Source organism: Taeniopygia guttata, chromosome 36 (assembly GCF_048771995.1).
Source record: "Taeniopygia guttata chromosome 36, bTaeGut7.mat, whole genome shotgun sequence".
In the NCBI taxonomy this organism is placed as follows: domain Eukaryota; kingdom Metazoa; phylum Chordata; class Aves; order Passeriformes; family Estrildidae; genus Taeniopygia; species Taeniopygia guttata.
In genome coordinates, this window is record NC_133061.1 from 38,915 (window position 1) to 58,566 (window position 19,652).

A 19,652-nucleotide genomic window follows, 5' to 3' on the forward strand; every position below is an offset into this window, starting at 1 on the left:
AATTAATTAGGGTTAGGGAGACGCACACGGGACAGACACGGAATTAATTACATGGGGGTCAATCACACGGGAATTAATTAATTACACGGGAATTATTAATCACATGGAACTAAACACATGGAATTGATTAATTATATGGGAATTAATTAATTACACGGGAATTAATTAATTACACGGAATTAAGGCAAAATCCAGAGGGGACAAAGACCGGGACAACACGGAATTAATGAGTCGGGATTAATGCATTGGGATTAATGATTTGGAATTAATGACACGGAATTAACGATGCAGAATTAATGACATGGGATTAATGACATGGAATTAATGAGCTGGGATTAATGACGTGGAATTCACGACACGGAATTTCACGGATTTCCACGGAATTAAGGCAAAATCCAATCCACGGGAAGGACACGGGATTCCCGGGGAATTTTCTGGAGATTCCTGGGGGAATTCCCAGAGGATTCCCAAGGGATTTCCTCGTCATTTCCAGGGGATTCCCAAAGATTTCCCAGGGATTCCCCAGGGGGTTCCCAAGGGGATTCCCCAGGGGATTCCCAAGGGATTTCCCCAGGGATTTCCAGGTGATTTCCCAGGTGATTCCCCAGGGGATTCCCCAGGGGATTTCCTGGGGATTCCCAAGGGATTTTCCAGGAGATTCCCAGGTGATTTCCCAGGGGATTCCCCGGGGGATTCCCAAGGGATTTCCCCAAGTGATTTCCAGGTGATTACCCAGGAGACTCCCCACCTGATTTCCCAGGGGATTTCCTGGGGATTCTCAAGGGATTTCCTCAGGGATTCCAAGGTGATTTCCCAGGGGATTTCCCAGGTGATTCCCCAGGGGATTCCCAGGTTATTTCCCAGGGGATTCCCAAGGGATTTCCAGGTGATTTCCCAGGGAATTTCCCAGGGGATTCCCAGGTGATTTCCCAGGGGATTCCCGGGGGGGATTCCCAAGGGATTTCCCCAGAGATTCCCAAGGGATTTCCCCTGGGGATTCCCAAGGGATTTCTCCGGGGATTCCCCAGGGATTTCCAGGTGACTTCCCAGGTGATTTCCCAGGTGGTTTCCCAGGGGATTTCCCAGGTGATTCCCCAGCAGATTCCCATGGGATTTCCCCAGGGATTTCCAGGGGATTTCCCAGGGGATTCCCAGGGGATCCCCAAGGGATTTCCCAAGGGATCAAGGCACCGCCAGGAGGAGTCGCGTGCGACGTCACTGCCCCGTCGGCGTGACGTCACAGCCGCTAGCCCCGCCCCAATGGCGTGACGTCACCGCCCCCTGGACATGACATCACAGCCGCTTGCCCCGCCCCTCGTTTATGACGTCACGGGGCCTCGCTCCCCGCCCGGCGCAGCCCCGGCTGGTCGAGCTGCGGCGCCAGGGCGAGCAGCAGCGCCCGCAGGTGCCGCGCGCCCTCCTGCGCCGCCGCCAGCACCTCCTCGTGCCCCGAGGCCGCCGCGGGCGCGGCCGGGTGTGGCTCGGGCCCCGCCCCGCCCCCCGTGACGTCGTCGTCGTCGTCGTCGTCGATCTCGTCGGCGGGCGCGGTGTTGGTGATGAGCGACAGCCCCAACACGCGCAGCCCCAGGTGCCGCGCGGCCGACGCCTCCGACACCGTGCTCATACCTGGGGGGTGAGGGGTGGGGCGTGGGTGGGTGTGCCCGGGGTGCACACCTGGGTGTGGCAGGGCACGCCTGGGCACACCTGGGCACACCTGAGCACACCTGGGCACACCCAGACATACACCTGAGCACACCTGGACACACCTGAGCACACCTGGACACACCTGAGCACACCTGGGCATGCCCGGGCATACACAGACATACAGCTGGGCACACCTGGGCACACCTGGGCACACCTGGGCACACCTGGGCATACACAGACACACACCTGGGCACACCTGAGCACACCTGAGCACACCTGAGCACACCTGGGCAGACCCAGACATACACCTGAGCACACCTGGGCACGCCTGGGCACGCCCAGACATACACCTGGGCACACCTGGACACACTTGGGCACACCCAGACATACACTGGAAAACACCTAGACACACCTGGGCAGTACTGAGCACTCTTGGGACACACCTGGGCACACCTGGACACACCTGAACACACCTGGGCACACCTGGACACACCTGGGCACACCTGGACACACCTGGGCATACACCCGAGCACACCTGGACACACCTGGGCATACCTGGACACACGTGGACACACCCAGACACACACTGGATTTGGGGCTGATTTAGGGCTGGATTTAGATCTGGATTTGGGGTCACTTTGGCTGGATTTGGGGCTGATTTATGGCTGGATTTACATCTGGATTTCAGGCTGGATTTAGATCTGGATTCGGGGTCACTTTGGTTGGAATTAGATCTGGATTTGGGTCTGGATTTGGGGTCACTTGGGGGTTGGATTTGGGGCTGGATTTGGGGTTGCTTTGGCTGGATTTGGGGCTGGATTTAGATCTGGATTTGGGCCTGGATTTGGGGTCGCTTTGGGGCTGGATTTAGATCTGGATTTGGGGCTGGATTTAGATCTGGATTCGGGGTCGCTTTGGTTGGATTTGGGGCTAGATTTAGATCTGGTTTTGGGGTTGCTTTGGCCGGATTTGGGGTCACTTTGGGGTTGGATTTGGGGCTGGATTTGGGGCTGGATTTGGGATCACTTTGGGGTTGCTTTGGCAGGATTTGGGGTCGCTTTGGGGTTGCTTCGGCTGGATTTGGGGTCAATTTGGGTCAGCATTTTTGGGTCCGATCTGGGGCTCTCTCAGGATTATTTCGGGATTCCTTTGGGACCTTCCCGGGTGGGATTTGGGGCCCCCTGCCCTCCCTGTCCCTCCCCGTCCCTCCGCTCACCGACGGCGTCGGCGCCGACGCGCCGCAGGTACCGGCACTCGGCGGGGGTCTCGTAGCTGGGGCCCCCCACGCCCACGTAGACCCCGGAGCGCGCCCGCAGCTCCTTGGGCGCCAGCGCCAGCGCCAGGCGCCGCAGCGCCGGGTCGTACGCGTCCATCATGGACGGGAACCGCGGCCCGAACCTGCCGGGCCCCGGGGACGGCCGTTCGCACCCCAAAAACGGCCTTATGTGCCTCAATTTGTCATTTCTGACCCCAAAATCGGCCTTATCTGCCTCAAATTGTTCATTTTCACCCCAAAAACGGCCTTATGTGCCTCAAATTGTCCATTTTCACCCCCAAAACGGCCTTATCTGCTTCAATTTGTCAATTCTGACCCCAAAACCGGCCTTATCTGCCTCAAATTGTCATTTCTGACCCCAAAACCCGCTTTCCCCCCCCAAATTCACCTTTATTCCCCTTTTTTCACCCCAAATCCCCCTTTTTTCACCCCATAACCCCTTTTTTTCACTCCAAAACCCCCTTACCCCCCTAAATCCCCCTTTTTTCCCCTTTTTCCCCCCCCAAATCCCCCTTTTTCCCCTTTTTTCCCCCCAAATCCCACTTTTTCCCCCCCAAATCCCCTTTTTCCCCCCCAAATCCCCCTTTTTCCCCCCAAATCCCCCTTTTTCACCCCCAAACCCCCCTTTTTTCACCCCAAATCCCCCTTTCCCCCCCCAAATCCCCCTTTCTCACCCCAAAACCCCCTTTTATTCACCCCAAAACCATCTTTTCTCCCCCAAATCCCCCTTTTTCACCCCAAATCCCCCTTTTTCCGCCCAAATCCCCTTTTCTCACCCCCAAAACCCCCTTTCCCCCCCCAAAACCCCATTTTCCCCCTTTTCCCCCCCAAATCCCCCCTTTTCACCCCAAACCCCCCTTTTTTCACTCCAAAACCCCCTTCCCCCCCGCAAATGCCCCTTTTTCCCCCTTCCCCCCCCAAATCCCCCTTTTTCCCCCCAAATCCCCTTTTCCCCCCCCAAATCACCCTTCTTTCCCCTTTTCCCCCCCAAATCCCCCTTTTTTCACTCCAAAACCCCCATTTTCCCCCCCAAACCCCCATTTCCCCCCCATTTTCCCCCCCAAAACCCCATTTCCCCCCTATTTCCCCCCAAACCCCCATTTCCCCCCCATTTCCCCCCAAAACCCCCTCCTGCCCACCTGTCATCGTTGGCCCCCACGAGGGGCGAGCGTCCGGCCAGGCCGGGCAGGTCGATGTGGTCGCGGATGACCAGGAGGTGACCGGGCTCCAGCCCCGGCCGGAGCGAGCCGGCGGCGTTGGTCAGCACCAGGGTGTGCACGCCCAGCAGGGCCATGGTCCGAACGGGAATGACCAGCTGGGGTCAAAGGTCACGGTGGGGTCAGGGGTAAGGGGTCAGGGCATTGGTCAGCACCAGGGTGTGGTCAGGGGTCAGGGCATTGGTCAGCACCAGGGTGTGCACGCCCAGCAGGGCCATGGTCCGAACAGGAATGACCAGCTGGGGTCAAAGGTCAGGGGTCAGGGGTCATGGCATGGTCAGGGCGTTGGTCAGCACCAGGGTGTGCACGCCCAGGAGGGCCATGGTCCGGACAGGAATGACCAGCTGGGGTCAAAGGTCATGGCAGGGTCAAGGGTCAGGGTCAGGGGTCACAGCGGGGTCAGGGGTCAGGGCGTTGGTCAGCACCAGCGTGTGCATGCCCAGCAGGGCCATGGTCCGCACCGGGATCACCAGCTGGGGTCAAAGGTCACGGCGGGGTCAGGGGTCAGGGGTCAGGGTGTGGTCAGGGTGTGGGGAGGGTGTGGTCAGGGCAGGGTCAGGGTGGGGTCATGGCAGGGTCAGGGCAGGGTCAGGGAGGGGTCAGGGTGGGGTCAGGGCAGGGTCAGACCGGGGTCAGAGCGGAGTCAGAGCGGGGTCAGGGCAGGGTCAGGGGTCAGGGCAGGGTCAGGGAGGGGTCAGGGCGGGGTCAGACCGGGGTCAGGGTGGGGTCAGGGCGGGGTCAGGGTGAGGTCAGAGGTCATGGTGTGGTCAGGGTGGGGTCAGGGTGAGGTCAGGGCGGGGTCAGGGTGGGGTTAAGGGTGTGGCCATGGGCATGTCCCCAGGTGTGGGCGTGTCCCCATCAGTGGGCGTGTCCCAGGTGAGTGGGCGTGTCCCCAGGTGAGTGGGCATGTCCCCAGGTGAGTGGGCGTGTCCCCAGGTGTGTGGGCGTGTCCCCATTGGTGGGCGTGTCCCCAGGTGAGTGGGCGTGGCCCAGGTGTGTGGGCGTGTCCCAGGTGTGTGGGCGTGTCCCCGGCAGTGGGCGTGGCCCAGGTGACCCCCCTCACCTGGGTGGAGCTGTACCCCTCGTACAGGTGGAACCGGCCCTGCAGGATGGCGCAGGGGGCGGAGCCGAGGCGCCCGACGACCAATCGCCCGGCGTGGCCCGGCACTGGGGGCGGGGCCGGGGGTCACCACGCCCACTCCGCGCTCCGGCCATGCCCAAAACCCCAAAAACCCCAAAATTCCCCAAAATCCACCCAAAAACAGTGCTGCCAGTCTGTCTTAGTGCTCCCAGTCCCTCCCAGTAACTCCCAGTCCCTCCCAGTGCATCCCAGTTTGTTCCAGTCCCTCCCAGTCCCTCCCAGTTTGTTCCAGTCCCTCCCAGTCCATCCCAGTTTGTTCCAGTCCCATCCCAGTCCATCCCAGTCCCTCCCAGTCCATCCCAGTCCCTCCCAGTGCATCCCAGTTTGTTCCAGTCCCATCCCAGTCCATCCCAGTTTATCCCAATCCCCCCGAATCGCCTCCCAGTCCCTCCCAGTCCCTCCCAGTCCCCCCCAGTCCATCCCAGTCCATCCCAATCCCCCTGAATCGCCTCCCAGTCCCTCCCAGTCCCTCCCAGTCCCTCCCAGTCCATCGCAGTCCATCCCAATCCCCCTGAATTGCCTCCCAGTCCCTCCCAGTCCATCCCAGTCCATCCCAGTACCGGTGCTGCGCGGGAAGTGCGGGATGTCGCGGTACTCGAAGCTCAGCTCCCAGTGCTCCCAGTCCCTCCCAGTCCCTCCCAGTCCATCCCAGTCCCTCCCAGTCCATCCCAGTCCCTCCCAATCCCCTCCCAGTCCCCCCCAGTCCCCCCCAGTGCCCCCAGTACCGGTGCTGCGCGGGAAGTGCGGGATGTCGCGGTACTCGAAGCTCTGCGCGTCGCTCACGTCCTGCGCCAGCGCCCCCAGCCCCGAGCCGCACACCAGCGCCACCCGCGGCTGCTCCCGGAACTGCGCCCGCAGCCAGCGCGCCGCCTCCGCGCACGCCTCGAAACTGGGGGGCCGGGAGAAACCAGTTTGGCACCAGTTTGGACCAGTATAAACTAGTTTGGCACCAGTATGGACCATCATGGACCAGTAGGGACCATCATGGACCAGTATAAACCAGTATGGACCAGTTAGGGACCAGTATGGCACCAGTATAAATCGGTACGGACCAGTTGGGGACCAGTACGGACCAGTTAGGGACCAGGATGGACCAGTATGGACCAATATGGACCAGTACGAACCATCATGGACCAGTACAGACCAGTATGGACCAGTATGGACCAGTATGGACCAGTATGGACCAATACGGACCAGTATGGACCAGTACGGACCAGTCAGGGACCAGTATGGCACCAGCATAAACTGGTATGGACCAGTACAAACCATCATGGACCAGTACGAACCATCATGGACCAGTTATGGACCAGTTAGGGACCAGTATGGCACCAGTATAAACCGGTATGGACCAATTAGGCACCAGTATGGACCAGTTTGGCACCAGGATGGACCAGTTTGGCACCAGTATAAACCAGTATGTACCATCATGGACCAGTACGAACCATCATGGACCAGTACGAACCATCATGGACCAGTACGAACCATCATGAACCAGTACGGACCAGTTAGGGACAGGTATGGACCAGTTGGGGACCAGTTTGGCACCAGTATGGACCAGAATGGACCAGTATGAACCATCATGGCCCAGTATGAACCATCATGGACCAGTATGGACCAGTATGGACCAGTATGAACCAGGATGGACCAGTATGAATCAGTCTGGCATCTGGATGGACCAGTATGGACCAGTTTGGCAGCAGGATGGACCAGTATGGACTAATATGGACCAGTATGGACTAATATGGACCAGTATGGACTAATATGGACCAGGATGGACCAGTATGAACCAAGATGGACCAGTATGGACCAAAATGGACCAAGATGGACACGGATGGACCAGTATGGACCAGTATGGACCAGTACGAACCATCATGAACCAATATGGACCAGGATAGACCAGTATGGACCAGTACAAATTACTAAGGACCATTCTGGACCATTATGGACCAGGATGGACCAGTTTGGCCCCCGGGCTGACCCCGGGCTGACCCCGGGATGACCCCGGGCTGACCCCGCATGACCCCAGGATGACCCCACCATGACCCCACGATGACCCCGGTTTGACCCCGGGACCCCCCCGCCCCCCCGCTCCCCCCCCAGCCCGACCTTGACTCTCGCCCCGCGGCCGGGCCCGGGGCCAGGCGGACTTGGGACCGGGCTGGCACCGCCCCGCCCCTCCGAAAACCCCAAAAAACCCCAAAAAACCCCAAAACCCCCCAAAATCCTCCCCGCTCCCCTCCCTCCTAATTCTGGGGGGGGTCTCCAATCCCCCTGGCCACGCCCTCTGAGCGCTGATTGGCCGCGCCGGCGGCGCCAGACCCTCCACCCGCCTTCCCATTGGGTGATCCCCCTGCCCCAGCCCCTCCCATCGCCAGAAAAAGCCCCAAAATCGCCGGAATTCGCCCCAAAATCCGCCCCCCCCTCCGCTCTCACCTCCCGTCCATCGCGGCCGCGTCTGCGCCGCCGGCCCCGCGCCGCCCGCTTATAAACGGCCCCGCCCCCTGACGTCACCCGCCCCCCGAGCCTCCGCCAATCGGCGGCCGCACCGCCCCGCGCGCCGTCTCCATGGCGACGGCCCGGCGGGAGCGGCGACCAATGGGAGCGCGGCGCGCGGGGGAGGCGGCCAATGGGAGGGCTCGGAGGGGGGAGGCGACGGAGGGAGATCACATGAGGTCGGCGGCGACCAATGGGAGGGCGGGGTGGGGAACGCGGAAGAGAAGATCTTGAGAGGGGGGTGTTGCCATGGCAACGGGGGGCGGGGAGGATCACGTGGGGCGGGAGGGCCAATGAGAGCGCGAGGAAAAGGAAAAAAATAAAAAAAAGAAACCAAGAAGCGGCGCGCGAGTGGGGAGGGCGTTGCCCTGGCAACGCCGTCACGTGGGGCCCGGCGGGCCAATGGGAACGCGCGTAGCCTTGAGGGGAAAGGGAGGCGTTGCCAGGCAACGCCGCGGGGAAGAATCACGTGAGTCGGCGCGGCCAATAGGAACGCGCGTAGCCCTGAGGGGAAGGGAGGCGTTGCCTGGCAACGCCGCGGGGACGGAGGGTCAACTGACCCCGCGGAACCAATGGGAGCGCGCCGAGGGTGGCGGGCCGCCCTCACGTGACGCCCCCGCCGACCAATGGCTGGCGGAGGGGCGTGTCCCGACGCGCTGTCATCATGGCGGACGGGGAGCGCTCGCCGCTGCTGCCGCCCGAGGCGGGGCCGGGCCCGGGCGGGGCCGCGGCCGCCGGTGAGAGACCGGGAGAGAGAAGGGGGCGGAGCCTATCGGGATAACGGGCGTGGTTTCGCGTGGGCGTGGCTAACCGCGCCGCGCCGCTTTGCCAGGCGGCGGAGGGGCGGAGCCCGGCGAGGCCCCGCCCCCTTTCTCGCCGCTGGGCAGCCCCGAGGCGGCGGGGGCGGGGCCGCCGGCGGTCACGTGCCGCGTGTGCCAGCGGCCAATCAGCGTGGAGGGGAAGGCGCACCAGCACGTGGTCAAGTGCGGTGGGTGTGGCGAGGCCACGGTGAGGGGGCGGGGCCTGCTGGGGGCGGGGCTTCCCGGGGAGATGGGCGGGGATTGGGCGTGGCCTCTGGGGGCGTGGCCTGCAGGGGCGGGGCTTTGGGAGAGAAATTGGGCGTGGCCTCTGTGGGCGGGTCCAGAGTGGGCGTGCCTTGGGAAGAAAAGGGGTGTGGCCTATGGGGGCGTGGCGTGGATTGGGTGTGGCCAGAGTGGGCGTGGCTTGGCAGTAAAGGGTGTGGCAGGGGGCGTGGCATGTATTGGGCGGGGCCAGAGTGGGCGTGGTCTCTGGAGGCGTGGTGTATTTTGGGTGTGGCCACAGTGGGTGGGTCTTGGGGAGAAGGGGTGTGGCCTATGGGGGCGTGGCACGGATTGGGTGTGGCGTGGATTGGGTGTGGCCAGAGTGGGCGGGGCTTGCAGGAGGAGGCGTGGCTTGGGGAAGATATGTGGGCGTGGCCTCCACCGCTTTGGGGTGGGGTTTGGGTGGTTAAGGGACGGGCGTGGCCCGGAGTGGGCGTGGCCCGCTGAGGCCCCGCCCTCCCCGCGCGGCGGCAGCCAATCCGCACGGCCCCCGGCGGGAAGAAGTACGTGCGGTGCCCCTGCAACTGCCTGCTGGTGTGCCGCGCCTCGGCCCAGCGCATCGCCTGCCCCCGGCCATACTGGTCAGACTGGGAGCACTGGGACGGGCACTGGGGGGGACTGGGAGGGACTGGGAGGGACTGGGAGGGGATTGGGGGGCACTGGGACGGGCACTGGGAGGGACTGGGAGGGGATTGGGGGGGACTGGGAGGGACTGGGAGGGACTGGGAGGGACTGGGAGCACTGGGACGGGCACTGGGGGGGACTGGGGGGACTGGGAGGGACTGGGAGGGATTGGGAGGGGACTGGGAGTTTTTGGGAGGGACTGGGAGGGGACTGGGAGGGACTGGGAGGGGATTGGGAGGGACTGGGAGGGACTGGGAGAGGTCACTGGGCCATACTGGGAGCATTGGGAGCAGCCACTGGGCCATAATGGGACATACTGGGATGACTGGTCCATACTGGGAATTCCGGTCCATACTGGGAGAGGTCACCAGTTCATACTGGGATTACTGGGAGCAGTCACTTGGCCATACTGGGAGCACTGGGAGCAGTCACTGGGCCATACTGGGGTTACTGGGAGCAGTCACTGGGCTATACTGGGACGACCGGTCCATACTGGGATTACTGGTCCATACTGGGAGAGGTCACTGGGCCATACTGGGATTATTGGGAGCAGTCACTGGGCCATACTGGGATGACTGGGAGCCCTGGGAGCAGTCACTGGTCCATACTGGTCCATACTGGGATGACTGGGAGCGGTCCCTGGTCCATACTGGGAGCACTGGGTGCACTGGGAGTGGTCCCTGGTCCATACTGGTCCATACTGGGAGCACTGGGAGCGGTCCCTGGTCCATACTGGGATTACCAGTCCATACTGGGAGAGGTCACTGGGCCATACTGGGAGCACTGGGAGCGGTCCCTGGTCCATACTGGGATTACCAGTCCATACTGGGAGAGGTCACTGGGCCATACTGGGAGCACTGGGAGCGGTCACTGGTCCATACTGGTCCATACTGGGAGCACTGGGAGCGGTCCCTGGTCCATACTGGGAGCACTGGGAGCAGTCACTGGGCCATACTGGGAGCACTGGGAGCGGTCACCGGTCCATACTGGGAGCACTGGGAGCACTGGGAGCAGTCACTGGTCCATACTGGTCCATACTGGGAGCACTGGGAGGAGTCACTGGGCCATACTGGGCTGACCGGTCCATACTGGGGTTACTGGGAGAGGTCACTGGGCCATACTGGGAGCACTGGGAGCACTGGGAGCGGTCTCTGGTCCATACTGGGAGCACTGGGAGCAGTCCCTGGTCCATACTGGTCCATACTGGTCCATACTGGTCCATACTGGGATCACTGGGAGCAGTCACTGGTCCATACTGGGAGCACTGGGAGTGGTCCCCCCTCCACCCCGGGCTCCCCGGGCCCGGCCCCGCCCCCTCCCAGTATAACCCAGTTCTCCCAGTAAGCGCATCATCAACCTGGGCCCGGTGCACTCGGGGGCGCCCAGCCCGGACCCTCCGCCCGGCGGGGTGCGCGTGGCCTGCGCCCACTGCGGCGGCCCCTTCCTGGTGAGACACGCCCTTTTTAGCCACGCCCACACTGCCACGCCCCGTTAAACCACGCCCCTTTTAACCACGCCCCTTTCGCAGTGGGCGGAGCTCCCCGACCGCTCCCTGGCCCGCTGCCCGCACTGCCGCAAGGTGTAAGTAAACCCCGCCCCTTTTGGGCGTGGCTGGCGCTGGCCACGCCCCCCCGAGTGGGCGTGGTGGATCAGGAGGTGACCACGCCCCTCTGGCCACGCCCAGGTCTGCGATTGGCCGGCGGTTCCCGCGGCGCCGCTGCCTCTGCTGCCTGATGGGGGCGCTGCTGATGGGCGGGGCCGCGGCCGGGCTGGCGGTGAGGGCGGGGCCTGAGGGGGCGGGGCCTAAAGGGGCGGGGCTTAAATGGGCGGGGCTGGGGTTAATGAGGTGGGAAAAGGGGTGTGGCTTTGGTGGGTGGGGCCTAAAGGGGTGGAGTCTGCATAAAGTAACGAGGGGGTGTGGCCTAAAGGGGTGGAGTTTGCATAAAGTTATGAGGGGGCGTGGCGGGGGTTGAATGAGGTGGGGAAGGGGCGTGGCTTCAGGGGGGCGTGGCTGGGGTTAAATTATATGGGAAAGGGGCGTGGCTTTAGTGGGTGTGGCCTAAAGGGGTGGGGTCTGCATAAATTAATGAGGGGGCGTGGCTGGGTTGAATTAAGTGGGGAAAGGGGTGTGGCTTCAGGGGGTGTGGCCTAAAGGGGTGGAGTCTGCATAAACTAATGAGGGGGAGTGGCTATGGGTTGAATGAGGTGGGGAAAAAGGTGTGTCGTCAGGGGGGCGTGGCTGGGGTTAATGAGGTGGGAAAAGGGGCGTGGCTTTAGTGGGTGTGGCCTAAAGGGGTGGAGTCTGCATAAAGTAATGAGGGGGTGTGGCTGGGGTTGAATGAGGTGGGAAAGGGGCGTGGCTTTAGTGGGTGTGGCCTAAAGGGGTGGAGTCTGCATAAAATTATGAGGGGGCGTGGCTGGGGTTAATGAGGTGGGAAAGGGGCGTGGCTTTAGTGGGTGTGGCCTAAAGGGGTGGAGTCTGCATAAAGTAATGAGGGGGCATGGCTGGGGTTGAATTAATTAGGGAAAGGGGCGTGGCTTCAGGGGGGGCGTGGCTGGGGTTGAATTAATTTTGGAAGGGGCGTGGCTTAAGGGGGGCGTGGCTGGGGTTAAATGAGGTGGGGAAAGGGGCGTGGCTTAAGGGGGTGTGGCCTAACGGGCGTGGCACAAGTGGGTGGGACTAAAAGCAGCGATGACAGCACAAAGGGGGCGTGGCCATTGGCACTGACCACGCCCCCCGGTGCCCCGCCCAGGCCGGGACGTGGTGGCTGTGGCGGCGGGCGCGGTGGGTGCCGGCAGCGTGGGCGGTGCTGGGGGCGGGCGCGGGGGCGTGTCTGCTGCGGGCGGCCTATTGGGGCTGCGTGCGGGTCAGCCAGCCCCTCCCCCCGCGGGCCTGACCACGCCCACCCCGCGCGGGACACGCCCCCTGCCCGTGGGACACGCCCCCTTCGCCGTGGGACACGCCCCATTGGTTATCGGGCGAATAAACCACTCCTGGCCCCGCCCCCTGCCCGTGGGACACGCCCCCTGCCCGTGGGACACGCCCTGTGCGTTATCGGGCAAATAATCCACTTCTGGCCCCGCCCCCTTTGCCGTGGGACACGCCCCGTTGGTTATCAGGCGAATAATCCACTCCTGGCCCCGCCCCCTGCCCGTGGGACACGCCCACGGCCGCGATGACGTCACACGGCCACGCCCCGTTGGTTATCGGGCGAATAATCCACTCCTGGCCCCGCCCCCTACGCCATGGGACACGCCCCATTGGTTATCTGGCGAATAAACCACTCCTGGCCCCGCCCTCTGCCCGTGGGACACGCCCCCTGCCCGTGGGACACGCCCAGTTGGTTATCGGGCGAATAAACCACTCCTGGCCCCGCCCCCTTTGCCGTGGGACACGCCCCCAGCCCGTGGGACACGCCCCCTGCCGCGATGACATCACACGGCCACGCCCCGTTGGTTATCGGGCAAATAACCCACTCCCGGCCCCGCCCCCTTCCGCATGGCCCCGCCCCTTTTGCATGCCTCAGGCCCCGCCCACTTGTACATAAGCCCCGCCCCCTTGTACAGCGTTATTTATTGGCTGGCCACGCCCACTGGGGGGCGGGGCCAGAGTGTAAATAAACCCAAAAACCCGAAGTTTCACCCCAAAGTTCACCTTTATTATAATACTGGGGAAAAGGGGCGTGGCCTAAAGGGGGCGGGGCCTACGCGGGGTGGGGGAGGGGCGGGAGAGGATTTGGGGAGGTTTGGGGCGGTTTTGGGTCAGGGTAGGGCAGCACCTGAGAGCGCCCCAAATTTGGGGCGTTTTGGGGGGATTTGGGTAAAACCGAGGGCGGGCGCCATCTTGGCATCGATGACGTCATCGATGCCCGAACCGGGGCAGTTCAGGCGGTTTTGGGTCATTTCTGGGCGATTTTGGGTTCAGGTCAAGGCGGGCGGTGTGACCTCGGCCTCGGTGATGTCATCAAAACTCTTTTGGGTCAATTTCGGGAGGTTTTGGGTCAATGTTCACCTGATTAAAAGTGGGGGGTTCCAGTTTGGCTTTGATGACGTCATCAGCGCCCAACTTTGGGCGGTTTTGAGCCAATTTAAGCCAATTTTGACTCGATTTAAGTTTGATTCATTCCCAGCCAATTTTGGGCCAAATTGAGCCAAATTGGGCCAAAAGACGCCCAGATAAAAGCAAACAGCATCAAAATCCAACTTTGAGTGATTCTGACCCAATTTAAGCCAATTTTGGGCCAAATTGAGCCAAAACACGTCCAATTAAAAACAGACAACGCAAACTCCAACTTTAAGGCATTTTGAGCCAATTTAAGCCAATTTTGGTCCAAATTGAACCAAAACACGTCCAATCAAAGGTCAACAACATCATCAAGCTCGAACTCTGATTTTGAGCAAATTTGAGCTGATTTTGGGCCAAATTGAGCCAAAACACGTCCAATTAAAAACAGACACACACAGTATCATTAAACTCCAACTTTGAGTCATTTTGAGCCAATTTAAGCCAATTTTGGGCCAAATTGAGCCAAAACACTTCCAATTAAGAACAGACAACAGCATCAAACTCAAACTTTGAGTGAATTTAAGACAATTTTGGGGCAAATTGAGCCAAAACACTTCCAATTAAAAACAGACACCTCTATCAAGCTCCAACTTTGATCGATTTTGAGCCAATTTAAGCCAATTTTGGGCCAAATTGAGCCAAGACACTTCCAATTAAAAACAGACATGTCCACCCAACTCCAACTTTGAGCGAATTTGCGACAATTTAAGCCAATTTTGGGCCAAATTAAACCAAACCACCCCCAACTCCGAACCCACAACGCCGCCAGACCCCACCTTCGATCGCTTTCCCGGGAACCCCGTCGCGTTCCGCCCTAGACCGCCAGCAGCGCGGTGATGGGGCAGTGGTCGCTGCCCGGCACGGTGTTGCGAATCTTGGAGTCGCAGAGCGCCCCCAGCAGGCGCTGCGAGATCACGGCGTAGTCCAGCCGCCAGCCCACGTTGCGCGCCCGCGCGCCGCCCAGGTAGGTCCAGAAGGTGAAGGCGCCGCGCGCCGCCGGGTACAGGTGGCGGAAGGAGTCGACGAAGCCGGCGGCCAGCAGGCGGGAGAAGCCGTCGCGCTCCTGCGGCGTGAAGCCGGGGCTGGCGCGGTTGGCGCGCGGGTGGCACAGGTCGATGTCGGCGTGCGCCACGTTGAGGTCGCCGCACAGCAGCACGGGCTTGCGCGCGTCCAGGCGGCGCAGGAACTGCAGGAAGGCGGCGTCGAAGCGCAGGCGCGGCTCCAGCCGCACCAGCCCCCGGCCGGCGTTGGGCACGTAGGCGCACACCACGAACAGCGACGGGAACTCGGCCGTCAGCACCCGGCCGTCGGCGTCGTGCTCCGGGTCGCCTGCGGGGACGGGATGGGGTGGGGGTGAGGTGGGGGGACTGGGGGGGACTGGGAATGAAATGGGAGGGACTGGGGGGAAACTGGGGGGACTGGGAGGGATTGGGGGAGATTGGGATGCACTGGGAGGGATTTGGAGGGGACTGGGAGGGGATTTGGAACAAACTGGGAGGGACTGGGAGGGTCTGGGAGGGACTGGGAGGGGATTGGGGGGACTGGGGGGGAACTGGGGGGACTGGGAGGGGACTGGGAGGGACTGGGAGGGGATTGGGGGGGACTGGGGTGACTGGGACAGAGCTGGAGTGGATTTCTGGGCACATTCTCAGGTGGATTTTGGGACATTTTTGGGGCAGTTTCAGGCCAATTTTGAGGCATTTTCAGGCGGATTTGGGGGTACTTTTGGGGCATTTTCAGGCCGATTTGGGGGTGATTTCAGGGCAGCTCCAGGCCAATTTCAGGGACACTTTTGGGGCAGTTTCAGGCCGATTTTGGGGTAATTTTGGGGCAGTTTCAGGCCAATTTCAGGGACACTTTTGGGGCAGTTTCAGGCAGATTTGGGGTAATTTTGGGGCAGTTTCAGACCAATTTCTGGGACACTTTTGGGGCAGTTTCAGGCCGATTTTGGGGTGATTTCAGGGCAGTTTCAGGCCGATTTCAGGGGACACTTTTGGGGCAGTTTCGGGCTGATTTCAGGGACACTTTTGGGGCAGTTTCAGGCGGATTTCAGGGACACTTTTGGGGAATTTTCAGGCGGATTTGGGGGTAATTTCGGGGCAGCTCCAGGCTGATTTCAGAGACACTTTTGGGGCAGTTTCAGGGTAATTTTGAGGCATTTTCAGGCAGATTTGGGGGTAATTTTGGGGCAGTTCCAGGCCGGTTTCAGGGACACTTTTGGGGCAGTTTCAGGGTAATTTTGGGGCAGTTCCAGGCCGATTTCAGGGACACTTTTGGGGCATTTCCAGGCGGATTTGGGGGTAATTTTGGGGCATTTTCAGCCGGATTTGGGGGTAATTTTGGAGCAGTTCCAGGCCGGTTTGAGGGACACTTTTGGGGCATTTCCAGGCCGATTTGGGGGTAATTTAGGGGCAGTTTCAGGCCGGTTTCAGGGACACTTTTGGGGCATTTTCAGGGTAATTTTGGGGCAGTTCCAGGCCGGTTTCAGGGACACTTTTGGGTCATATTCAGGCGGATTTGGGGGCAGTTTCAGGCCGATTTCAGGGACACTTTTGGGGCATTTTCAGGCGGATTTGGGAGTGATTTCAGGGCAGTTCCAGGCCAATTTCAGGGACACTTTTGGGGCATTTCCAGCTGGATTTGGGGGTAATTTTGGGGCATTTCCAGGCCGATTTCAGGGACACTTTTGGGGCAGTTTCAGGGTAATTTCAGGGACACTTTTGGGGCATTTTCGGGCGGATTCGGGGATAATTTTGGGGCATTTCCAGCCGGATTGGGGGGTAATTTTGGGGCAGTTTCAGGCCGATTTCAGGGCAGTTTCAGGAACACTTTTGGGGCATTTTTAGGCCGATTTGGGGGTAATTTTGGGGCATTTCCAGGCTGATTTCAGGGACACTTTTGGGGCAGTTTCAGGCGGATTTTGGGGCATTATCAGGATAATTTTGGGGCAGTTCCAGGCAGATTCGGGGGGTAATTTTGGGGCAGTTCCAGGCTGGTTTCAGGGCAGTTTCAGGAACACTTTTGGGGCATTTTTAGGCCGATTTGGGGGTAATTTTGGGGCATTTCCAGGCCGGTTTCAGGGACACTTTTGGGGCATTTCCAGCCGGATTCGGGGGTAATTTTGGGGCATTTCCAGGCGGATTTGGGAGTAATTTTGGGGCATTTCCAGCCGGATTGGGGGGTAAGTTTGGGGCAGTTTCAGGCCGATTTCAGGGCAGTTTCAGGGACACTTTTGGGGCATTTTTAGGCCGATTTGGGGGTAATTTTGGGGCATTTCCAGCCGGATTGGGGGTCCATCAGCCCCTCACCGATGCCGTAGGTGACGTCCAGCGGCTCGCTGCGCGCCAGCAGCCCCACGCCGCTGTAGCCCGGCCGGTCCTTGGCGCTGCACCAGAACTGGTGTGGCAGCCCCGGCAGCGCCCGCACCTCCGCCGGCACCGCCGCCGCCGCGCACTTGGTCTCCTGCAGGCACAGCACGTCCGGCGCCTCCTCCTGCACCCACTGCACGGGGAACCCCAAATTTATACCAGGAACCCAAAATTTATACCGGGGAACCCAAAATTATACAGGGGAATCCAAAATTTATACCAGGGAACCCAAAATTATATCAGGGAACCCAAAAATTATACCAGGGAAACCGAAATTATACAGGGGAAAACCAAAATTTATACAGGGGAACCCAAAATTATACAGGGGAACCTAAAATTTATAGCGGGGAACCAAAAATTATACAGGGGAACCCGAAATTATACAGGGGAAAGGCAAAAGTACACTGGAGAACCCTGAAATTACACAGGGGAGCCCCAAAATTACATAGGGGAACCCCAAAACTGCAGGAAACCCGAAATAATACAGGAACCCCAAAATTATACAAGAGAACCCCAAAATTATACAGGGAACCTGAAATTATACCGGGGAACCCCAAAACTGCGGGAATCCTGAAATTGCACCGGGGAACCCCAAAATTACACCGGGGAACCCAAAAATTACACCAGGGAACCCCAAAATTATACCGGGGAACCCCAAAACTGCAGGAATCCCAAAATTGCACCGGGGAACCCCCAAATTACACAGGAGAACCCCCAAATTGACACCAGGGAACACCAAAATTATGCTGGGGAACCCCAAAACTGAAGGAAACCCGAAATTATGCAGGAACCCCAAAATTATACGGGGGGAACCCCAAAATTTACACCAGGGAAACCCAAATGGCGCCAGGGGACCCCAAAAAGCCCCACCCCCAAACCCACAAGCCCCGCCCCCTTTCCCAGAGGCCCTGCCCCACTCACCTGGGCCCCGCCCTTGCGCAGCCACGCCCCCTCTGAGGCCCCGCCCCGCTCACCTGAGCCCCGCCCCGCTCACCTGTGCCCCGCCCTTGCGCAGCCACGCCCCCAATCCTCAAGCCCCGCCCCTCTGAGGCCCCGCCCCATGTACCTGAGCCCCGCGCCACTCACCTGAGCCCCACCCCTTTTCCCAAAGCCCCGCCCCGCTCACCTGAGCCCTGCCCACACACCTGTGCCCCGCCCCGCTCACCTGTGCCCCGCCCACGTACCTGGGCCCCGCCCTTGCGCAGCCCCGCCCCCTCTGAGGCCCCGCCCCGCTCACCTGTGCCCTGCCCCCTTTCCTAAAGCCCCGCCCCGCTCACCTGTGCCCCGCCCTTGCGCAGCCACGCCCGCAGCCCGTCCACGTTCCAGGAGCTGACCTTGAGCGTCCAGCGCCGCCCCTCGGGCGTGGCCTCCCGTGCGGGCGGGTCCTCGTAGGGCGGGGCCGGACACGCCCGCGGCGCCTTGGCGGGGCTGGGGCCTAAGGGAGGGAGATGGGGTAAACTGGGGGGACTGGGATAAACTGGGGGGGGTTTGGGATGGACTGGGAGGGACTGGGGGGACTGGGAGGGACTGGGAGGGACTGGGGGGGGACTGGGATAAACTGGGAGGGATTTGGGGGGGACTGGGATAAACTGGGATGGGATTGGGGGGGACTGGGAGGGACTATGAAGGAACTGGGAGGGACTGGGGGGACTGGGGGGACTGGAATGGGATTGGAATAAACTGGGAGAAACTGGGAGGGGATTGGGGCGCATTGGGAGGGACTGGGGGGGGACTGGAAAGAACTGGGATAAACTGGGAGGGACTGGGAGGGAACTGGGATGGGACTGGGATAAACTGGGATGGACTGGGGGGAACTGGGAGGAACTGGGAGGGGATTGGGGCGCACTGGGAGGGACTGGGGCGTGTGGGGGCGGGGTTACTGGGAGCACGGGGATACACGAGTGGTCCGTACTGGTCCATACTGGTCCGTACTGGTCCATACTGGGTTATACTGGTCAGTCCCGGTCACTCACCCGTCCCGTCCCCGCCGCTCTCCTCCTCCTCCTCCTTCTTCTTCCCGCGCTTCGGCATGGCGCTGGCCCCGCCCCTGCGAATGAAAGGGAGCCAATCAGAGCACGCCGCGGCTTTAAATCCCGCCTCCACGCCGCGGCTCCGCCAATCAGAGCGCGCCTCTTTCCCCCCACACACCGCGGCGGCCAATCAGAGCCCGCCGTACCTCAGAACCCGCGTCCAATCAGAGCTCGCCGTACCTCAGCCCCGCCGGGACCAATCACTGCCCGCCGTGCCTCAGCCACGCGGTGAACGACCAATCAGCGCCCGCCGTGCCTCAGCCACGCGGTGAACGACCAATGAGCGCTCGCCGTACCTCAGCCCCCCCCCCCACCCTGCGCGCTGACCAATCAGCACCCGCCGTACCTCAGCCACGCGCTGACCGTCCAATCAGCGCCCACCGTACCTCAGCCCCGCGGTGACCAATCAGAGCCCGCCGTACCTCAGCCACGCGCTGACCAATCAGCACCCGCCGTACCTCAGCCCCCCCGCGCGGTGACCAATCAGCACCCGCCGTACCTCAGCCGCGTGCTGACCAATCAGCGCCCGCCGTACCTTAGCCTCCTCCGCGCTGACCAATCGGCGGCCGCGGCGGCGGCGGCGGGAACGGGGCGGGAGCGGCTCAGCGCGCGCGGGAACAGCGGAGCCTCGAGGCGGAGGGGGCGTGGCCGGAACCGGAAGAAGAAGAAGAGGAGGGAGGAGGAGGAGGAGGAGGAGGAGGAAGAGCGGCG

At 61.2% G+C, this 19,652-nt stretch overlaps 3 protein-coding genes across 6 annotated transcripts; 1 reads left to right on the forward strand and 2 right to left on the reverse strand.

Annotated features, from left to right (window-relative positions):
* Positions 1–1,311: 1,311 nt before the first annotated feature.
* On the reverse strand, positions 1,312–7,830 carry PNP (purine nucleoside phosphorylase). Its single transcript, XM_072921378.1, has 6 exons — positions 7,712–7,830; positions 6,004–6,167; positions 5,201–5,304; positions 4,060–4,235; positions 2,861–3,042; positions 1,312–1,626 (listed from the first exon to the last, which is right to left on the reverse strand). The coding sequence occupies exons 1-6, from the start codon at positions 7,720–7,722 to the stop codon at positions 1,328–1,330; spliced, it is 936 nt and encodes a 311-aa protein (XP_072777479.1). The 5' UTR covers positions 7,723–7,830; the 3' UTR covers positions 1,312–1,327.
* Positions 7,831–8,355: 525 nt separating this feature from the next.
* On the forward strand, positions 8,356–13,119 carry PIP4P1 (phosphatidylinositol-4,5-bisphosphate 4-phosphatase 1). Its single transcript, XM_072921319.1, has 7 exons — positions 8,356–8,508; positions 8,604–8,779; positions 9,328–9,434; positions 10,819–10,924; positions 11,006–11,058; positions 11,162–11,252; positions 12,231–13,119. Exons 1-7 carry the CDS (start codon positions 8,436–8,438, stop codon positions 12,372–12,374), a joined length of 750 nt encoding a protein of 249 aa, XP_072777420.1. The 5' UTR covers positions 8,356–8,435; the 3' UTR covers positions 12,375–13,119.
* A 1,121-nt stretch (positions 13,120–14,240) lies between these two features.
* On the reverse strand, positions 14,241–19,606 carry APEX1 (apurinic/apyrimidinic endodeoxyribonuclease 1). Of its 4 annotated transcripts, none has more exons than XM_041712867.2 (5): positions 19,441–19,589; positions 18,885–18,958; positions 18,189–18,346; positions 16,852–17,044; positions 14,241–14,872 (listed from the first exon to the last, which is right to left on the reverse strand). In XM_041712867.2, the coding sequence occupies exons 2-5, from the start codon at positions 18,940–18,942 to the stop codon at positions 14,358–14,360; spliced, it is 924 nt and encodes a 307-aa protein (XP_041568801.2). In that variant the 5' UTR covers positions 18,943–18,958; positions 19,441–19,589; the 3' UTR covers positions 14,241–14,357. The 4 variants fall into 4 exon arrangements, with proteins under 4 accessions (XP_041568801.2, XP_072777417.1, XP_072777418.1 ...); XM_072921316.1 differs by lacking the exon at positions 19,441–19,589 and adding an exon at positions 19,364–19,382; XM_072921317.1 differs by lacking the exon at positions 19,441–19,589 and adding an exon at positions 19,328–19,347.
* Positions 19,607–19,652: the final 46 nt, after the last annotated feature.